This window comes from Protopterus annectens, chromosome 4.part1 (assembly GCF_019279795.1).
Source record: "Protopterus annectens isolate FY-2018-M chromosome 4.part1, PAN1.0, whole genome shotgun sequence".
In the NCBI taxonomy this organism is placed as follows: domain Eukaryota; kingdom Metazoa; phylum Chordata; order Ceratodontiformes; family Protopteridae; genus Protopterus; species Protopterus annectens.
Window position 1 is genome coordinate 633,104,926 of NC_056734.1, and position 20,689 is coordinate 633,125,614.

Sequence of the window (20,689 nt, forward strand, 5' to 3'; positions counted from 1 at the left end):
CTTAATGTGTAATAATTTTCTGAGATAACTTTTGCTTAGATATATCATATAAAAATTAGCAGAAAATCTTCTGTGCCACTTAGTAATGCTCTGTAATTCAGCATTGTATTCCTGAGAAATCTGTCATCTCTTTTTTGTTAAAATGTCCAATAGTGTTCTTCTGACTCTAAAAGCTGTTAAAAGAAAACTCATTTCAAGGAAACCTGCTTCAGACATGAATTACTTTTGTTTTCAAAGAAAAATAATGAGCATTTATAGTAAACTAATCACTCATTTACATAAATGTCAGATATTGTGTTTTCTGTAGGGCTGTTTTCTGATATGATTTGTACAAAGTCTTCCTTAGCTACATGGACATAATGGAAATATTTTTTCACTTTGTGACTTTTTTAAATTGCTTGCTACTTTAAATTAACATTTATTGTATGCAACCTATTGCTTATTCCATGACCATAAGAGCATTCCTCAGATGTATTAGAACTTAATTACACTTAGAGAGAAATTTATGCAAAGCTTAAAATTCTTTGATCTGAGATTATACCCTGTTGGATTGTGAATGTACTTCTCCACACTGCAGGGAGACTTAAGCAGCAAAAAACATTATTTTGTGTCTAAGAGTGAGTTTTATATTTTGCTATAATTTAAAGATCATCGCACTTAATGCTTATGAGTTTTGGATTCACACTACTGTGCCTTAAAATACCAGTAGTCTGGCATTTAATGTTGCAGTATGCTATTAGTGTTGAATGGGTAAATTATGACTGTTTTTCTTTGTTTTCAGAACCAGATGAGGTGCAAAACCTCATGGCTGATACTATTAATACAACGTCTGTCTTACTAACATGGAACCATCCAATTGGCGATGCTTACTCTTACAAAGTACAAATTGAAGGACTGCCATCAATGGATCAAACAGTATTTACTGAATCTGCAACTATGACCAACCTTACTCCAGGAAGTAACTATACTTTTAAAGTGATTGCGGTAGCATCTGATAATATAACACAGGGAAAGTCTGCAGGAATATCCATATTTACAAGTAAGTGCATGAATAATATTTTAAAAACTTTATCTAAGGTACCAATATGCAAGATAAGTGCAGTTCCATGTTACACTATTAGACTACATATTAAAACAATCAAATTCCTTAACGCAAAAAGAATTAAGTATGTTTTGCGACTTAAAAACCCATGTTTTACAATCAGTGAGAGGAAGCATGACCATTCAAACCTTTGTCTGCTTGTTTGCTGTAGTATCAGACAAGCTTATAATTCACTATCCATTTCTAATAAGCAAAAGTGGGCATCTTATTTCCTTTTCATATATCTTGCCATTTTGTTTCAAATAAATATTTTGATTGGGTCTATATTATGATATTGCATGCTCAGAAGAGCGAATGATACATAATCGACCCCATGTAAGCAAAAGCTTACAACATCGAAACCTTAGAACAGTGATTTTTTTTTTCCCAAGGGAAAAAAATCATTATTCCAAAAAAAGAAAAACTGTAAAATATTACATAAGCCCCCCACACCACCCTACTTAAATATACCAACTCCAAGATCACACTACAGTGCCAAAAAGGCAAAGTAGCGAAAGCGGCCAAACAAATTCTTTCCCAGGGAAAGAATTTGCTGAAAAGCCATTTTGCTATTTTGCCTTTATGCGCTTTTCAGTTCGACAAAGATGCATTCGACAATCTGCGTCTGCAACAGTGTAATAGGGAGCCTTTTGATTTACACATAGATCATAAAAGAGGAACTTTCAAAAAGACTAGCTGGAATAAAATGCCAACTGACTTGCATTTGAAACCCATCTTAATGATCACAATTCCTGAGAAAAAAGCTTAGTTTGCCATAAATGTATAACATATTTGCCACATAGGCAGTACAGTTCCTTTAATTTGGTTCAACTATTTCTTTTATCGATTTCTATATTGTTTTTTTTAAGAAATATTCCATGTGATATATTGATCCAGGGTCCTATTACCAGATCTACAAAAAAGTTTTCTCCACAACATCTGGTTGATGCAATCAGCCCAAAAAATATCAGCTAAAATTATTTAAGTATATAACAAGGTTTGTTTCAAAATGTAAGACAGTGAAGCAACTGTATTACTGTACAAATCCAACTAATGTAAGAGTATACAGTAATGGGTCACACTGTATATTGCTGTTGCAAATCTTAATGCTTTAACACTTTATTTGGGTTTTTGTTACTTTTCCCACCTATAGTTTGAGAGGTTTCCATAAACGTTTTAATTTAATGTGTTATAAATTTCTGGGATAATTTTCCATTCATATATAATAAAAAACTTATCAGCAGAAAATATTCTGAAAATTTTGCTTTGTAATCAAGTGCTACATTACTGGGAAATCTGTCCTCTCTTTTTTTCTTAAAAAGTTACAGAACTGTTCTGATTAATGTCCAAAAACTAGTAAAAAATTAATTTCAACCAAACCTGTTCTATCTATAAATTACTTTCTTTTAAAATAAATGTCAACTGCTTTTATACCCATCTAATCTAATTACTCGTTTACATAAATGCTAGGTGTAGTACTTTCTGTAGGACTGTTTTCTGATATGATTTGTTCAGTCTTCTGTTTATTGCATGCCCATCAATTCAGTCCCATGATCTATTACAACTTAATTACAATTATAGAGATTATAGGTTCATAGGTTCACATGAACCTATTAAACATATTAAAGGAGCACTATAGGAATTCTAATTTGAGTTTCTTACCTCAGACTGAAAAGTAAATGTTGCAACCCACTGTTTTAATGTACTCTCATTTTGTGATGCCCCTGTCTGCTTTGATCCACATATCTCTTTTCTTTGTATACCTTATCCCATTCCTGTTTTTTTTTTTCTTGATGTAAATTGAAATGTAATTATTTTACTTCTTACTGACTTTAGTCTGAGACTTTTTTATATCAATAATGTAACAATTGTAGGTAGCTGGCATTTGCGCTACTGGGAATCATTATGATAACCTTAGCAGCCCCATAACTGGTTTAGCCTATTTATTAATGGGTGAAAATTAGTAATTTTTCTCTATTATTTTTATGAACTATTTACAGAAATAAAGTAGATATCTGTGGGCAATAGTAACAGTAAACATTGCCCATAGACTTCAAGTGCATTTTTTTGTTTATTGTTTCAGTGGTGGGGGGGTTACATGTGATTGTGAACTGCAGGATGAATAATTTAGGAGAAGGAGCAGCAGATCTGCATAGACAGTTCAAAGGTAGGAGGGCAGCAGGAAATCCTTTTTTATTAGGAGAAAGTAGCAGTGTTGATCAGTTTTCTAAAGCAGCCAATCTCAGTGCATACCCTAAATGTTAACAAGAGAAAAGCCATCTGATCTTTCAGAGTATCTTTTCTCTTGTAGGAATTTTTTTTTTTTTTTTAAGTACAGAACAATTGGTGCTACACATAAATGACCCATTTGTTTTCTCTGTCTTGAAACAGTGATAGGTACTGGCAAAGGGATTGCTGTGGATAACAGCAGTCAAGTCTTGGTACAACATGAAAGAACCACTAAAGATCAATTTGTGTAGAGATGCTAATCCAGGTGGTTACCAATGATGTTAATGAGAGCAAGGGCTCCTGAACATCAAGGATAGTCTTTCTTTTACAGGCAGTAAGGCAAGATGTATTTATGGGTAACACTGTACACTGACAACAATGTTTTTCCCCCATTTCTCTGGACTTACTACACTAGTAATGGAGTTTAGAATAGCTGTGATTTTACAGCGACAAGTGATGTCACTATATAATCTAGTTGTTTACAAATTGCATGTCCTGCAATTTTTGATGGTATTTTTCTTCCTGCAAGATTTTTTTTAAATATTGACAGAACAGCTGATATATCTCATACCTCTCAACTATCCAGATTTTTGCAGAATGTCCATTTTTGTCTGATATTTTTACTGTATTCCCCATAAAATTGCTGGTTTTCTGGCAAATCACTGAGGATGGAAGTCCCAAAAATGTTGACATACAGTTGAGTTTTGGACTTCATATCCTTCAGACAATGCATGCTAATTCAGGCACATTTATTCTATCAATGTTCTAACTTTATAAAAGCAATGTTTAAAATATGTCCCTATTTTTGTGCCTTTGCCCCCTCCCCCTATTATTTTTGGCTTTGTCCAGATTTCTTGGGTTAAAATGTTGAAATCATCAAGGGCAATTTATGCTTACTCAGCCAGGTAGATTTCTTTTTGAAAAGGTCAGTAAAGCAATGAATAAAGGCAAAATGGTACACACCTCATTCCTCGACCTGGCCAAAGTTTTTAACACAATTCCCCACTCAGGCATAGTAGAAAACCTAAATAAATAGTGAATACATCCTTTTGTCACCCACTGGTTTGCCAAGTGGCTCACAGATAGGCCAGAGGAAATCAAAATAGGGGAAGCTACCTCCACAAAAAGACCAGTCACTAGTGGAGTCCACCAGGCTTCTGTGCTGGGACCTTTTGTGTTTGGCATCTACTTTTATGAAGTAAAAGCAAATTCCAAAGTGCTCTGGCTGACTAGGGTTGCAGATGGCTGTCATTCAATCCTCAAATGGCTTTGCCATGCTGCAAGAAGGCTTGCCCCAAATAAATAACTGGTACCAAAACCACGGACTGAAACTAAATGCCAAAAAGTGCATGTGTATGTACACATTCCAAATTTCTGAAAAGTTTGGGTTCTGTTGATAAGTGTAAGCTGGAGCTTGGGAGATGAACCATTTACAGACTGCCTGTTTTTCCTGTTCCCCCATCTAACTGTCCAAGTTACACCTGAATTGGGTTAGGGAAGAACTCTGAGTCACATGGATGGGGAGCTTGCTCCAGAAAAGTGTAGTCTTTGGGATACATACCTGTCTTTTCAAGAGGTCCTATTTATATCATAGACAAGGTTTAAGTCTTTAGAATGGGTAATTCTGGTGCTGTTTGTTTTGCAAATATGCAGGAGGTCCAGCAAGGCGCATCTGACAATGCCTTATATGCTAGGTATAAATCTACCTTCAACAGCCTGTATGAGACAGAATACAGGGATTGGGCTTTGAGATGGTCTGCATAGGACATGTTACTCATTCCTTTATTCTTTTAGTTAGGAATTTCTGTGGATGTTCCAATTGTTAGATGTGCCTGGTTAGGGACATACAAAAGGGGGAACTGTACTCAGTGATAGATGTGATGAATGCCAAATACAGTGGAACAATGAACTCCTTGAATCTAGATGTGATACCTTTGTTTATAAGTTGCACAAAATAGAATGATTTCCTCACTGGTCTAGATACATAATGGTGAAAGGCTAGATTGCTGTCTTTGTGTCCCCAAGTCCCTGACTACTGGGTCTACTGTTAGGAGTGTTTTGTCAATATGATAGTTACCAGGGGTGGATGACTTCCCAAATGATATTTTTCATTTCACGGCATTTAGTTTTAGTCCATAGCTCTGACACAAATCTGTTGTCTGTCATGCTTTTCTGTAACATTAGTGTCAGTGGAGGATTCTATGACTGCTCGTAATTTGCAGTCATCTGCAAATTTGGTCATCCAGAGAACGTTGACCTTGGTCTTAACTTCAGAGAAGCAAATGCCTAAACACAACTGTCCTAGAAACAATCCCTGAGGACTCTGCTTGTGACTTTCCTCTTTATAGAAGTGGACTACACAATTCTATCTTCCAGGGTCCTGTCTGTGAGCCAGCTGGCTATCCATTGGATGACATAAGGGTTTATACCTAACCTCTTGAGTTATTCAACAATGCCTGAGTGAGGTATTGTGTTTCAAATGCCTTGGCCAGGTCAAGGTAGGCAGTGTGGACCATTTTGGACTCATCCATTCTTTTGGTGACCCTCTCAAAGAAGTCCACCAAGTTGATTAGGCATGACCTACTCTTGACAATACCAAATTGAGTTGGAAATCATGTCTGGAGGTATTCTATGTCATTAATTATAATTTCCATAATAACTCTTTCCATAGCTTTCCATATCAGACTAGAAAGACTTATGGATCTGTAGTTTCCAGAGTCTGTAGAAGGGCTACCTTCATGCTGAGGAATGGCTGTCACTGTTCTGCATTCATTAGGCACAAAGCCTGCTTGGAGGCAATGGTTTAATAGCAATTCCAAAGGGCTGAAAGGTCATGTTGCATGCTATTTAGAAGGCATTCTGGAATATAGTCTGGGTCCATTGATGCAATGTTCTTTCTCATATAGAGAGCAATGAGGACCTCTTCTCTAGTGGTAAAAGGGAGAGTTACATTTGATGGCATTTCCTGAGAGGAGGTTGAGGGGGAGATAGGGGTAAAGTTAGAAATGAATTTGAGGTTGACGACATAGCTAAAGAATGATTTGTGGTTGTCCTTGGCCTTAAATTTAGCTTTGGTACACTTTACCCCCCCCCCCCCGAGTTGTTTGTTTAGTTTGAGTGCACTTTTATCCTTCTGGGGGCTACACCTCCTAATTTTTACCATGGTTTTCTTCCTTCTGTTACAGAGCCTATTGATGTGATTCCACAAACATGGCTTATTTTTAAGTTAGTTCTGTACTTATTTCTAGTGGGTACAGAACTAACTTTTATGCATCTATTAACATGCTTGTATAGGGTTTCTGTGAAAATTTCCATGTAGGCAGCAGTATTCTCATGGTTTATGGGTTCTTGAAATTTTGCTAGGTTTTCACTTAGTAGTAGGAAGTTGGCCTTAGAGTATTTCCTGAGCATTCCAGGCTTGGCTAGGGTGCTGGGTTTTATTTTTACTTCAAAGGAGACCATTTTATGGTCTGACCTTAACAAAGAGGACATTACATTAGACAGTGTACAACAGTCTCCCATAATAGTGAGAACCACAGTAAGTACATTTGCTCCCAAGGTCAGCGTATTGACAATCTGCTCCAATGCGTTTGTGTTTACAAAATCCAGGAATCTCTGTGCCTTTACTTTTGGTGTTGTATATGATTCCCAATTAATAGTGAGGTAATTAAAGTCACCCATGACTATGATCTTAGGTTGGATGGTGACTGTTTCCAGTAAGCTTAAATACTTGATATAGGTTTCCTGAGTCACAGAACGGGACCTATAGCTTACAAGGAAGTGGTATGGGATTTTGCCAGTAGTGATTTGAATACGGAGATGCTCAAGTGCATTGTCCTGTCTGACCAGCATTGAGGTATATTTATTTTTGATATAAATTGAGACACTTCCACCTTTAGTCCCTGTCTGTTTAGTAGGTAGTCTGAATGTGTGGAAAGCGTTATAGCCTTGCACTGCTGGTGTGCTCTCCTCAGCTTTAAACCATGTCTCAGTGACTGCACAGACATTAGCATTCTCTAAGGTAAGGAAAGCTTGTAAGGAGTGGAATTTCTTATTTAGACTCCTATTATTGAGGAGTAACAACTTTAGATTTTCCTGGGATTGATTTGCTATGTCAGAAGTGCTTTCAGTTTGGCATTACCTAAAAAAAGCACTATGGAGAAGATGATGTTTTAGCTAGTATTTGAAAGAGGGAGAGGTTCAAACCATCCCTGGAAAAACAGCATGGTCTGTTGACAATTTCCTTCCATGCTGACAGGTATAGAATCCCCTTAGAATGACACCAAAAACTAAGCCACTTGCTAAAGTCAGTCATATTCTATTGATATTGTGGCATAATCCTTGGAGAAGTTAAAATGCTGCTCAATGATATGCACATACCAGCCTGAGTCACACATTCCAAGAGCTACATGATGATATGTCTCAGGTCATTTACACCCACATGGACTATAACTAAGTCATATTTCTACTCATGGTCCAATGACCTGTGTGTGTGCGTAAATTGACAGATCCTGGCCTCTGATAAGGAACTGGCTGTGACTTTCTCCTTATTCAGCCTGGTGAGAGTGACATCTCTAACACTGGAGTCTCCAATGACCAGAATGTTGGATTGTGTGGTGGTTTACTTTATGAGCTTAGAAGTAGAGGCTCTATGAGATGTGGTTATATGTGTTGATGTTAGAGTTGTTTTGAAAGAGTTTATTTGGGGCTCCTAAGGTTATTTGTTATCTGTACTTTGTGTAGGAGATCTCTGGTGTTTAGGAAGGCTACATTTAAGTGCCTCAGCATATGGTGGTCCATGTGTCTTTTTTGTAATGTGTGATGGGTGCAGCATTTGTACTACTGACAACCTGACTGACATTAGGAATGCTTTTATGTGAGAGCTTTGCCTCCAGTGACATTCTGTAAATACATCTCACACATCTTATCAATTTGTTTTAGAAATCGCTGGTTGCTAGTAAACATGAGGTAATTTCTAGACTGTCTCTGGATGTCCATATCCACCAAGCCAGTAATGGAGATAGTGGGAAAGTTCATACCCATGGCAACCGGTCCAATTATTAATTAGATTGTTGTGGTGAGAGTATAAAGTAAGGTCTGCAGTATTTGGTTTACAACTCTGTATCAGTGCTTGTCATTGAAAACTAGTTGCCCTGTGTGCAACTAGGTACTGGTGAAATTTCAGGGGTGCTTTTGCATGAAAAATGTCAACTCAACATGACTGCTTCTATACAGGGCACTGCTAATCACATGAGGAGAAACTACTAAAGCAGACCCTGATGGTTTATGGAAGAAGTATTTAGGGAGATATTCTGAAGTTAGGTTAGACTGCAGTTAATCAAGCAGTACTTATTAAAAAGAAAGAATTTATTTTGTTGAGTATGATGAAAAAAGGGGAATTACCTGATTGTCTACTGCCTAGCTACAACCATGGCTAACCTCACCACAGATTCACATTGTTAGCATACAATGTATCTTTGCTTCTTATTTCTCCAGAAGCAAAACAGTAGCACCAGTCCCAAGATGAGAAGCAGGCAACAGCCTTTATGGTGATTAACAGTCTTGTCCCAGATGATGCATGGGTCTGTAGGCTTGTTGTATCCTTTTTCTGGTAGATGCCTTGAATAGCAACCTGACCAATAAGGAAGGTCAGACACAGACACTCATTGCTCGATAAGAGACATTCATGAATTAATGCCCTCTGCTCCTTCTTTCACCAGGAGCAAAATATAAACACAAATTCTAAACTGGTGTCTGTGAAACAGGCTTTCTAGTGATTAGCAGTCTGCAGGAAATAATGTCCCTATGCTCCTTCTCTTACCAAGTGCAAAACAGAAGCACTAACCTCAAGATGACTGTTGAGAGGCAGAATGTGTGCTCTCCAATAATTTGTGCTCTTGGACTAAATGTTGCAGATTTAAAAAGTAAGATGGAAACAATGGATTACTCTCCTAAGAGTTACAGTGTGCATTAAGAAGTTAGATATGAAAGAGGGGGTAACTCAAGCTTTAGTAATCTAAAGGAAGAGCCACTAATTTGAAAAGAGTGAAACAGACTGGAAGGGAGTAGGCAGTTAGTTTTCTGGCTGTATAGAATACAGTGGTATGGCCAATAAATTTAAATAGTTGAAGGGGAGTGACTTCATAAAGTGATAATTTTGTGCTTACTGACAATAACCAGTGAAAGATGAAAGGGAAAGAAATATGTTGTGAAATTAAAACTCCAAAACATTTTGTAGAACACAGAAACAGCAAGCACTCTGCCCTCTTCAATGCAAATAACATACATTCAGGACGTGTTATAGGTAAGAGCTTTTTTTCCTTCTTTATTAGAACTTCTTCAGAGCTGATTTAAAATAAAATAAATTTATCTTATGCTTCCTTTTAAAACAGATGACAAGTCATGTTACCAAAATCATTAAATGTTTAAAGGCAAATCCTCCTTAATGCACATTAGTACAAAAAGCTGTGGAAGACATTATCTGAAAACTTTTAATGAACAAAAATACAAACTTTAAATAAATACGTTAATAAAATTCTTGTGCAAACTTACTATAACTATTTCAAACCAGCTCATTACAAGGTTAGCAAATTATGTTACCATAGCTATGCTTCTTTTCTGTCTAAAATATTTATTATTAAAGGTGAAAAAATTATCAGCACAATTTCAATAAGTGTATAGACAGTATTATTATTAAATTGTGTGAATTTATTTAAATATTTTCTGGGAGAATCAGCTCAACTTTTTAAATTACACTAGTGTGTAATGAAACTGCATTTTTCTTTTACAGTAAATTTCTACCAGTGTAAAACATCCAAGAGCTCCTAAGAGTCTTTCAAAATTGTTTTGAAGTTTGGACTAAAGGATTAAAAACAGAATTCAGGAAGACAGAAATGCTTTCAATCTTACTATAATCAGCCACAATAATAGGCCTAAAAGAAGGTATTTCTTTGTGAATTTTTGGAATCACAAAAAGTTTTATTACTTTGGGGTGTTCTACTCTCAAAAAAAAAAAATAATAATGAGTCAATCTGATCTTGATGTAATAAATCTAACAAAGTTTTATCAATATGGTCGAAATGTTGATTGATAATGACATAAACTTATTCATAATAACCAAAATCAGCCAAAACTTCTGGAAGTTTATTAATATAATCTTTCAAATTCATTAATTCATTTAAATTCACACTTATATTCAAGGTCTTTCTGAAGCAATCCACCTAAAATTTATGGTAGTGAATAATTAGATTAGTTGGGTATAAAAGCCCCTCACATTTGTTTAAAAAGAAAGTAATTCAGAACAGAAGCAATTTTATCTGAATTGAGTTTCCTTTTATTGGTTTTTAGATAGTCACAAGAACAGGTTTGCAATTTTTTAAGAAAAAAGAGATGGCAGACTTCTCTGTAATGGATTAATGGTTAAAAGAGTATTAATAAAGACTCAGCATGTTTTTGCTAATATGTTTTTTGTATAATATATCAAAACAAAGTTAATTCAGAAATTTATTGCACATGAAATAATGTTTTATGGAAACCTCTCAGACAAAAGGCAAGGGAAGTAAGAAAAACCCAAGTAAAGCATTAAAGAATCAAGATTTACAACAGTAATCTCCAGTGTGACCCATTACTGCATACTCTTACTTCATTTAGATTTGCACAGTAAAAAGGCATTTTTAAGAATCACATTTACAATTATTATGCCAACTAATAAAAAGGGTGTACTTTCTTATTTGTTTATCATCACTTTGGAAAGAATGTTCCATTTAGGCTGTAATGGTTGTATTACCTGTATTCTTGTGAAGTTACAGACTTTGGTGTTTATAGTTTTGTAATCAAGCTTATATATTTGTTACACATTTGCAATAGCTTGGTATAAGGCAGTAGTAAATAATTTTGTAGTAAATGCTATTAATTTTGCAGAAAAAGTCCAGATGGCATTCTCAATTATTGTACAGAATATCCCTTGTACATACATAGCTGAAATAACATTTCTATTTTCTCGAATAAGACTAGAACATTTTTAGTAGACAGTCCCTTTAAATCTAATTCATATTCTTAAGAATCCATTGTGTAGTTTTACTTTGTGTTTCTTAGCAGCACATTTTGGATAACTGTGAAAGACAATCTGAAGTGGACACCTAGTCATAAATGGCTACCATTTCCTCAGGTTTTTAATTTTGTAGTCATGACAATCCAATGGCAGTGTCATAAACGCAGTACAGTTTGAAAATTGAACAGTGGCTGTCTATAGTTGCCTCAGGCAATGATATATCTCAGCCATTTGTTTTTTTACTTGTGCAGACCAATTAAATGATCTAGGGAACCTTTAAATGATCTTAGAGCCCCAAATATTTTTTTTACTTTTTATTAAAAAATTACCCACAGTGTAGCATTTTCTCCAGGTTAAGGAATAATTGCCCTGAACAGTTTCCTCCTCTAGACCTACTACAAATGAGTGCAGTATTCACTTTTTGTTGTTGTTTTTCTTAAGCATGGTTCTCTTGATCATATTAGTTTTAATGTTTAGCATTACTACATGAAGACAAGAAATCATTGAACCACTATTTCCACTTCTGTTCATACTTCATTTCTCTTGTTTCAATTCAGTAAAGGCAAACTTATAAACTATTACTACCAATGCAGAAGTTGTACAAATTCATACTTTGAAATCTTACGAGACTCCTTGCATACTACCTAAAGGTCCTAAGAATAGTCTGGCCTTTCTACTCCTGGTCTGCAATAATGTAAACCTATAGCCATCTACCAATTGTCCCTATCTCTACCTCTTTGGAACCCTTAATAACCTGCAGCTTTGAAAGATGAAAATGCATGTCATTTAGTCCTATAAGTACTCTGTGAGACCATCCTCCTTACTTGGACCCACAAGAAATTCTACGGTTGTCCAGGTTCCTGAACCATGGCAGAAAAAGGAGGCATGCAGAAAGATTTAACATCATTGGGAAAATTAGGGACCTCTCATTTTACAATTCTGATTATTCTCTTCCTTGACAGCTTTTCAGTGAAATAAAATTGAATAATGTGTTCTCATTTCATAAACCTCTGAAGCACTATGATACCTTCTCAGTACCACTCACATATAATATGTTTCTGTACTATTTTGAAAATTTTAGGAGCCTTATTTCTCCCAATATAGGAACATTTTCAGGTCCTTGCATTTTTAATAAACCATGTAAAGTCATATGGTAATATGGATGTGTATATACCTTTTTCATTATTTTACTAAAAATTTGCATTAGATTGTGCTTTTTCTCATGACTGCAGCTAATTTTCGTCTGTCACGTGTGATATCATCAAGCTTTCTCTCAAAGTGTAAAGTGCTGTATAACTTTTATGCTTGTCAAATAAAGTTATACATTTTCTGTATTTGCCACTCTTTTTTTGATGCTTTTTTGTTTTTCATATTCATCCTTTGCATACTGCCTGAGATTCATACTTCCATCATGCACTCTTTATCTTCAATTCACCATCTTCAGATCTTTTCCTCAGTAGAGATTTTCCTTTGTGTACACCTTCTGTAACATTTTTATATTCATTTTTTTTAAAACTGTGCCTCCTGTTTAACATGTCAAAGTATTACACCTGATGCATGTTTACTTCTTTGGAGAAACAAACCAATTCTTCTGATACCACACATATTCTCATTGATGTGGAATTCAAAGTGTTTGTTTTGTTAATTTTAAAGCTTTAATTCAGCTGGTAACACTTCATTTTTGTATTAAAAACACCTGCCTCACACAACTGCATTTCTGAATAACTCTGACAGCTTCTCCATATATATGTTTTTAACATACATGACGCAAGTCATCTAAACACTTTTTTCAGATTAAATGTTTTAACTTTCTTTGAATTTCACCACCTGTTTTTAAGACTAATTCCTGTGAGGAATTATTTTCCTCAGTTTTTATTTCATTTCATCATTAATGAAGCATTATTTTTGCACTATGCAGTCAGTGTTATTGGACAACAGGGATGCTCCTTCATCCAGATTTTAAATGAAAACAATTTGTAGGCTTCATATTCTCTCTAGAAAACTAAAAATGCTGTTTCACAAAGTGAGCCTTTGCAATGTAATACCACGAGGAGTTAGTCAATACTAAAATTAACTTATTTCTTATGATCCTCTTAAAATGGCTCATACTGATATTACTTTGATCGTCCCAGGGGCTTGTATGTTGAAAGGAAGCCCTGTTGGAAAGATACTTTCACAGTCAGTCTGTAGCAAACTACCATGCATTTGGAATTTAAGTTTCTAAACTTTATTACCATAACACATATAATAACAATGACTGATTTTTCATAATACTTTGCTCTACAGCTGATTTAAGTAATATTTATTATTAAATGTGTTGGCCTGAAGTTCATACTCAGAGTATGAAAGCTCTGACTGAAACCAGTAAACCTGTAAAACTTTAATGAAGATTGAAGTGTCCTGATGATTAATGTATTAGGAGGAAAGATACTTTCAAATTACTAGAGATGTGGAAAATTATTGAAAAATTAAATTGTATAAACCCCAAACAATTCAGATCTCCCTTAAATAACCAATGCAAACATTTTGCTTGAGATATAAGGATAGAGATAGAGAACATTTGCTGTTCTCCTACCAGTGACACAAACTAACTTTAATGACAGAGGATTACATTGCACACAATGATTTAGAAGAAGAGAATATCGTTATAAATAAAGTGTCATAATAAAAAGTAGTCTAACTCCATATATTATCAGAAAGAATTATATATAGAAATGATTTAGGAGAAGCAGTACCTGATCGTCACACTGTCATCCTGCTTCCTCAGATTGTATAGTCTTGTCACTCTATGGAAAAAAGGCAAATGTCTGCATTATTGGACAGCATTTCATGTAAAGGAAGCCAGTTAATGTTTCAAAAATAGCAGGCTGCATGCTCATGTGTAATCCTTAACATTTTTCCACCAGGAGAAACAGCAGTTTTTATAAACTTACAAGTTGTTCAGCTAACTCAGGCATTTCTGTGCTCCCTGCTCATTCGACCAGATATCTCCCCCAGATAAAAAAGCAAAAGCAAATATTTCTAGGAAATATTTCCATCTTTTTTCCCAGCTATTTTCCAGTTTTAGTAAGCTCATGTTTTTAGAAGTTTTAGCAAACTGCAGAATCTCTTTGATTTACTTCAAATTTAATAACTAACACCTCATTGCTATAATGATATGTGACAATGTAGTGCTTTATGTTAAATATTGATGATTATCCTACTAGGTTTTAGTCATCGCATTTCTAGAGTAAGTACAACCGTATGTTACAAATATCAGATAATGTTAACGTTTAATTTTAAAATGTATTACCGCCAATATACTTCGATTGCTGATGCACTCCAGCTGCTGTGGTTTGTATCTTGTAGTTACTATTAAATGTATATGACCAGACTCGCTGTTATTTGAAAACAAAAATGTTTATTTCTTTTTCTAATTTAACAGTGACAGTTTACCGTAAACTAGCCATCTGTGCAACTACTCTATTTTCTTAATTTACTACTTTAGAATGAAATATTCAAGAAGTATTATATGAGTTACTGTCTACGTTCCTTTTTCAGAGCCTGAAATGCCAAACAACCTTACAATAACAAATACCACAACAACATCAATGTTCCTGACATGGACTGCTCCAGTAGGACTTCACAGCTACTACATCATTAATACCACTGGAAGTTCTTCTGAGAGTATGGTTGTAGAAACTGACTATGTTAACATCACAGGACTGATCCCAGGAGGAAACTACAGTATCAGTGTTTCAGCACATTCATTTGATGGGACGATTGAAGGAGACAGTGTATCAATGAAAGGGTCTACCAGTAAGTGCCTCTGCTTTTGCATTTTACACAAAACACAGGGTCAGTTGCCAAGGTGGTTCACATAGTGTGGATGATGTAAGGAGGTTAATTTTTCCACATTTTCCTATGAAATCATATAGTATGCACAAATAATTTGCTCTGATTTGAAATGCTGACTGTCAATCAATAAAAGAGCCAGCCTCTTATTAAATGCATTACACCTGATGCATGCTTACTTCTTTGGAGAAACAAACCAATTCTTCTGATACCACATGTATTCTCATTGATGTGGAATTCAAAGTGTTTTGTTTTGATAATTTTAAAGATAGCTTTAATTCAGCTGGTAACACTTCATTTTTGTATTAAAAACACCTGCCTCACACAACTGCATTTCTGAATAACTCTGACAGCTTCTCCATATATTTGTTTTTAACATACACGACGCAAGTCATCTAAACACTTTTTTCAGATTAAATGTTTTAACTTTCTTTGAATTTCACCACCTTTTTTTAAGACTAATTCCTGTGAGGAATTATTTTCCTCAGTTTTTATTTCATTTCATCATTAATGAAGCATTATTTTTGCACTATGCAGTCAGTGTTATTGGACAACAGGGATGCTCCTTCATCCAGATTTTAAATGAAAACAATTTGTAGGCTTCATATTCTCTCTAGAAAACTAAAAATGCTGTTTCACAAAGTGAGCCTATGCAATGTAATACCACGAGGAGTTAGTCAATACTAAAATTAACTTATTTCTTATGATCCTCTTAAAATGGCTCATACTGATATTACTTTGATCGTCCCAGGGGCTTGTATGTTGAAAGGAAGCCCTGTTGGAAAGATACTTTCACAGTCAGTCTGTAGCAAACTACCATGCATTTGGAATTTAAGTTTCTAAACTTTATTACCATAACACATATAATAACAATGACTGATTTTTCATAATACTTTGCTCTACAGCTGATTTAAGTAATATTTATTATTAAATGTGTTGGCCTGAAGTTCATACTCAGAGTATGAAAGCTCTGACTGAAACCAGTAAACCTGTAAAACTTTAATGAAGATTGAAGTGTCCTGATGATTAATGTATTAGGAGGAAAGATACTTTCAAATTACTAGAGATGTGGAAAATTATTGAAAAATTAAATTGTATAAACCCCTCACAATTCAGATCTCCCTTAAATAACCAATGCAAACATTTTGCTTGAGATATAAGGATAGAGATAGAGAACATTTGCTGTTCTCCTACCAGTGACACAAACTAACTTTAATGACAGTGGATTACATTGCACACAATGATTTAGAAGAAGAGAATATTGTTATAAATAAAGCGTCATAATAAAAAGTAGTCTAACTCCATATATTATCAGAAAGAATTATATATAGAAATGATTTAGGAGAAGCAGTACCTGATCGTCACACTGTTATCCTGCTTCCTCAGATTGTATAGTCTTGTCACTCTATGGAAAAAAGGCAAATGTCTGCATTATTGGACATCATTTCATGTAAAGGAAGCCAGTTAATGTTTCAAAAATAGCAGGCTGCATGCTCATGTGTAATCCTTAATATTTTTCCACCAGGAGAAACAGCAGTTTTTATAAACTTACAAGTTGTTCAGCTAACTCAGGCATTTCTCTGTTCTCTGCTCGTTCGACCAGGTATCTCCCCCGATAAAAAAGCAAAAGCAAATATTTCAAGGAAATATTTCCATCTTTTTTCCCAGCTATTTTCCAGTTTTAGTAAGCTCATGTTTTTAGAAGTTTTAGCAAACTGCAGAATCTCTTTGATTTACTTCAAATTCAATAACTAACACATCATTGCTATAATGATATGTGACAATGTATTGCTTTATGTTAAATATTGATGATTATACTATTACGTTTTAGTCATCGCATTTCTAGAGTAAGTACAACCGTATATTAGAAATATCAGATAATGTCAACGTTTAATTTTAACATTTCTTACCGCCAATATACTTCGATTACTGATGCACTCCAGCTGCTGTGGTTTGTATCTTGTAGTTACTATTAAATGTAGATGACCAGGCTCGCTGTTATTTGAAAACAAAAATGTTTACTTCTTTTTCTATTTTAACAGTGACAGTTTACCGTAAACTAGCCATCTGTGCAACTACTCTATTTTCTTAATTTACTACTTTAGACTGAAATATTCAAGAAGTATTATATGAGTTACTGTCTATGTTCCTTTTTCAGAGCCTGAAATGCCAAACAACCTTACAATAACAAATACCACAACAACATCAATGTTCCTGACATGGACTGCTCCAGTAGGACTTCACAGCTACTACATCATTAATACCACTGGAAGTTCTTCTGAGAGTATGGTTGTAGAAACTGACTATGTTAACATCACAGGACTGATCCCAGGAGGAAACTACAGTATCAGTGTTTCAGCACATTCATTTGATGGGACGATTGAAGGAGACAGTGTATCAATGAAAGGGTCTACCAGTAAGTGCCTCTGCTTTTGCATTTTACACAAAACACAGAGTCAATTGCCATGGTGGTTCACATAGTGTGGATGATGTAACGAGGTCAATTTGTCCTCGTTTTCCCATGAAATCATAGGGTATGCACAAAGATTTTGCTCTGATTTGAAATTCTAACTGTCAATCAGTAAAAGAGCCATCCTCTTATTACATGTATTACAGATGATGGATGTTTACTTCTTTGGAGAAACAAAGCAATTCTTCTGATACGACACATATTCTCAGTGATGTGGAATTCAAAGTGGTTTGTTTTAATAATTTTGAAGATAGCTTTAATTCAGCTGGTAACACTTCATTTGTGTATTAAAAACACCTGCCTCACACAACTGCATTTCTGAATAACTCTGAGAACTTCTCCATATATATGTTTTCTCTTACACTATGCAAGTCCTCTAAATACTTTTTTCAGATTAAATGTTTTATTTCTTGATGAATTTCACCACCTGTTTTTAAGAATACTTATGCTGAGGAATTTTTTCCCTCAAATTTTATTTCATTTCATCATTAAAAAAACATTATTTTTCCACTATGCAGTCAGTATTATTGCACAACAGCAATGCTCCTTCATCCAGATTTAAAATGAAAACAATTTCTAGTCTTCATATCCTCTCCAGAAAACAAAAAATGCTGTTTTACAAAGTGAGTGTTTGCAATTTAATACCACAAGGAGTTAATCAATACTAAAATTAACTTATTTCTTATGATCCTCTTAAAATGGCTCATACTGATATTGCTTTGATCATCCCAGGGGTTTGTATGTTGAAAACAAGCCCTGTTGGAAGGATACTTTCACAGTCACTCCTTAGCAAACTACCATGCATTTGGAATTTAAGTTTCTAAACTTTATTACCATAACACATATAATAACAATGACTGATTTTTCATAATACTTTGCTCTACAGCTGATTTAAGTAATATTTATTATTAAATGTGTTGGCCTGAAGTTCATACTCAGAGTATGAAAGCGCTGACTGAAACCTGTAAACCTGTAAAACTTTAATGAAGATTGAAGTGTCCTGATGATGAATGCATTAAGAGGAAAGATACTTTCAAACTACTAGAGATGTGGAAAATTATTGAAAAATTAAATTGTATAAACCCTTCACAATTCAGATCTCCCTTAAATAACCAGTGCAAACATTTTGCTTGAGATATAAGGATAGAGCTAGAGAACATTTGCTGTTCTCCTACCAGTGACACAAACTAACTTTAATGAAAGTGGATTACATTGCACACAATGATTTAGAAGAAGAGAATATGATTATAAATAAAATGTCATGATAAAAAGTAGTCTAACTCCATATATTATCAGAAAGAATTATATATAGAAATGATTTAGGAGAAGCAGTACCTGATCGTCACACTGTTATCCTGCTTCCTCAGACTGTATAGTCTTGTCACTTTATGGAAAAAAGGCAAATGTCTGCATTATTGGACATCATTTCATGTAAAGGAAGCCAGTTAATGTTTCAAAAATAGCAGGCTGCATGCTCATGTGTAATCCTTAATATTTTTCCACCAGGTGAAACGGCAGTTTTTATAAACTTACAAGTTGTTCAGCTAACTCAGGCATTTCTGTGCTCCCTGCTCATTCGACCAGATATCTCCCCCAGATAAAAAAGCTAAAGCAAATATTTCTAGGAAATATTTCCATCTTTTTTCCCAGCTATTTTCCAGTTTTAGTAAGCTCATGTTTTTAGAAGTTTTAGCAAACTGCAGAATCTCTTTGATTTACTTCAAATTTAATAACTAACACCTCATTGCTATAATGATATGTGACAATGTAGTGCTTTATGTTAAATATTGATGATTATCCTACTAGGTTTTAGTCATCGCATTTCTAGATTAAGTACAACTGCACATTAGAAATATCAGATAATGTCACAGGTTTAATTTTAAAATTTCTTATCGCCAATATACTTCAATTACTGATGCACTCCTGCTGCTGTGGTTTGTATCTTGTAGGTGCTATTCAACGTAGATGACCAGGCTTGCTGTTATTTGAAAACAAAAATGTTTATTACTTTTTCTATTTTAGCAGTAACAGTTTACCCTAAACTAGCCATCTGTGCAACTACTCTATTTTCTTAATTTATTACTTTAGAATGAAATATTCAAGAAGTATTATATGAGTTACTGTCTACGTTCCTTTTTCAGAGCCTGAAATGCCAAACAACCTTACAATAACAAATACCACAACAACATCAATGTTCCTGACATGGACTGCTCCAGTAGGACTTCACAGCTACTACATCATTAATACCACTGGAAGTTCTTCTGAGAGTATGGTTGTAGAAACTGACTATGTTAACATCACAGGACTGATCCCAGGAGGAAACTACAGTATCAGTGTTTCAGCACATTCATTTGATGGGATGATTGAAGGGGACAGTGTATCAATGAAAGGGTCTACCAGTAAGTGCTTCTGCTTTTACATTTTACACAAAACTCAGGGTCAATTGCCATGTTGGTTCATATAGTGTGGATGATGTAAGGAGGTTCATCTTTCCACATTTTCCCATGAAATTGTATGGTATACACAAAGATTTTCCTCTGATTTTGAAATGCTGTCTGTCAATCAGTAAAAGATCTAGCCTCTTATTACATGTATTACACATGATGCATGTTTACATCTTTGGAGAAACAAACCAATTCTTCTGATACCACACATATTCTCATTGATGTGGAATTCAAAGTGTTTGTTTTGTTAATTTTAAAGCTTTAATTCAGCTGGTAACACTTCATTTTTGTATTAAAAACACCTGCCTCACACAACTGCATTTCTGAATAACTCTGACAGCTTCTCCATATATATGTTTTTAACATACACTACGCAAGTCCTCTAAATACTTTTTTCAGATTTAATGTTTTATTTTTTGATGAATTTCGCCACCTGTTTTTAAGACTAATTCCTGTGAGGAATTATTTTCCTCAGTTTTTATTTCATTTCATCATTAATAAAGCATTCTTTTTGCACTATGCAGTCAGTATTATTTGACAACAGCAATGCTCCTTCATCCAGATTTGAAATGAAAACAATT

General features: G+C 34.7%; 1 protein-coding gene across 1 annotated transcript in view; it reads left to right on the top strand.

Moving 5' to 3' along the window:
• Positions 1–20,689, top strand: part of LOC122801260 (tenascin-N-like) — a 133,083-nt gene that overhangs the window by 23,966 nt on the left and 88,428 nt on the right. The window contains exons 3-6 of the mRNA XM_044070811.1: positions 782–1,039; positions 14,901–15,158; positions 17,353–17,610; positions 19,806–20,063. Of these exons, the coding sequence (XP_043926746.1) occupies positions 782–1,039; positions 14,901–15,158; positions 17,353–17,610; positions 19,806–20,063 (1,032 nt within the window). The remainder of the gene's footprint in view (positions 1–781; positions 1,040–14,900; positions 15,159–17,352; positions 17,611–19,805; positions 20,064–20,689) is intronic.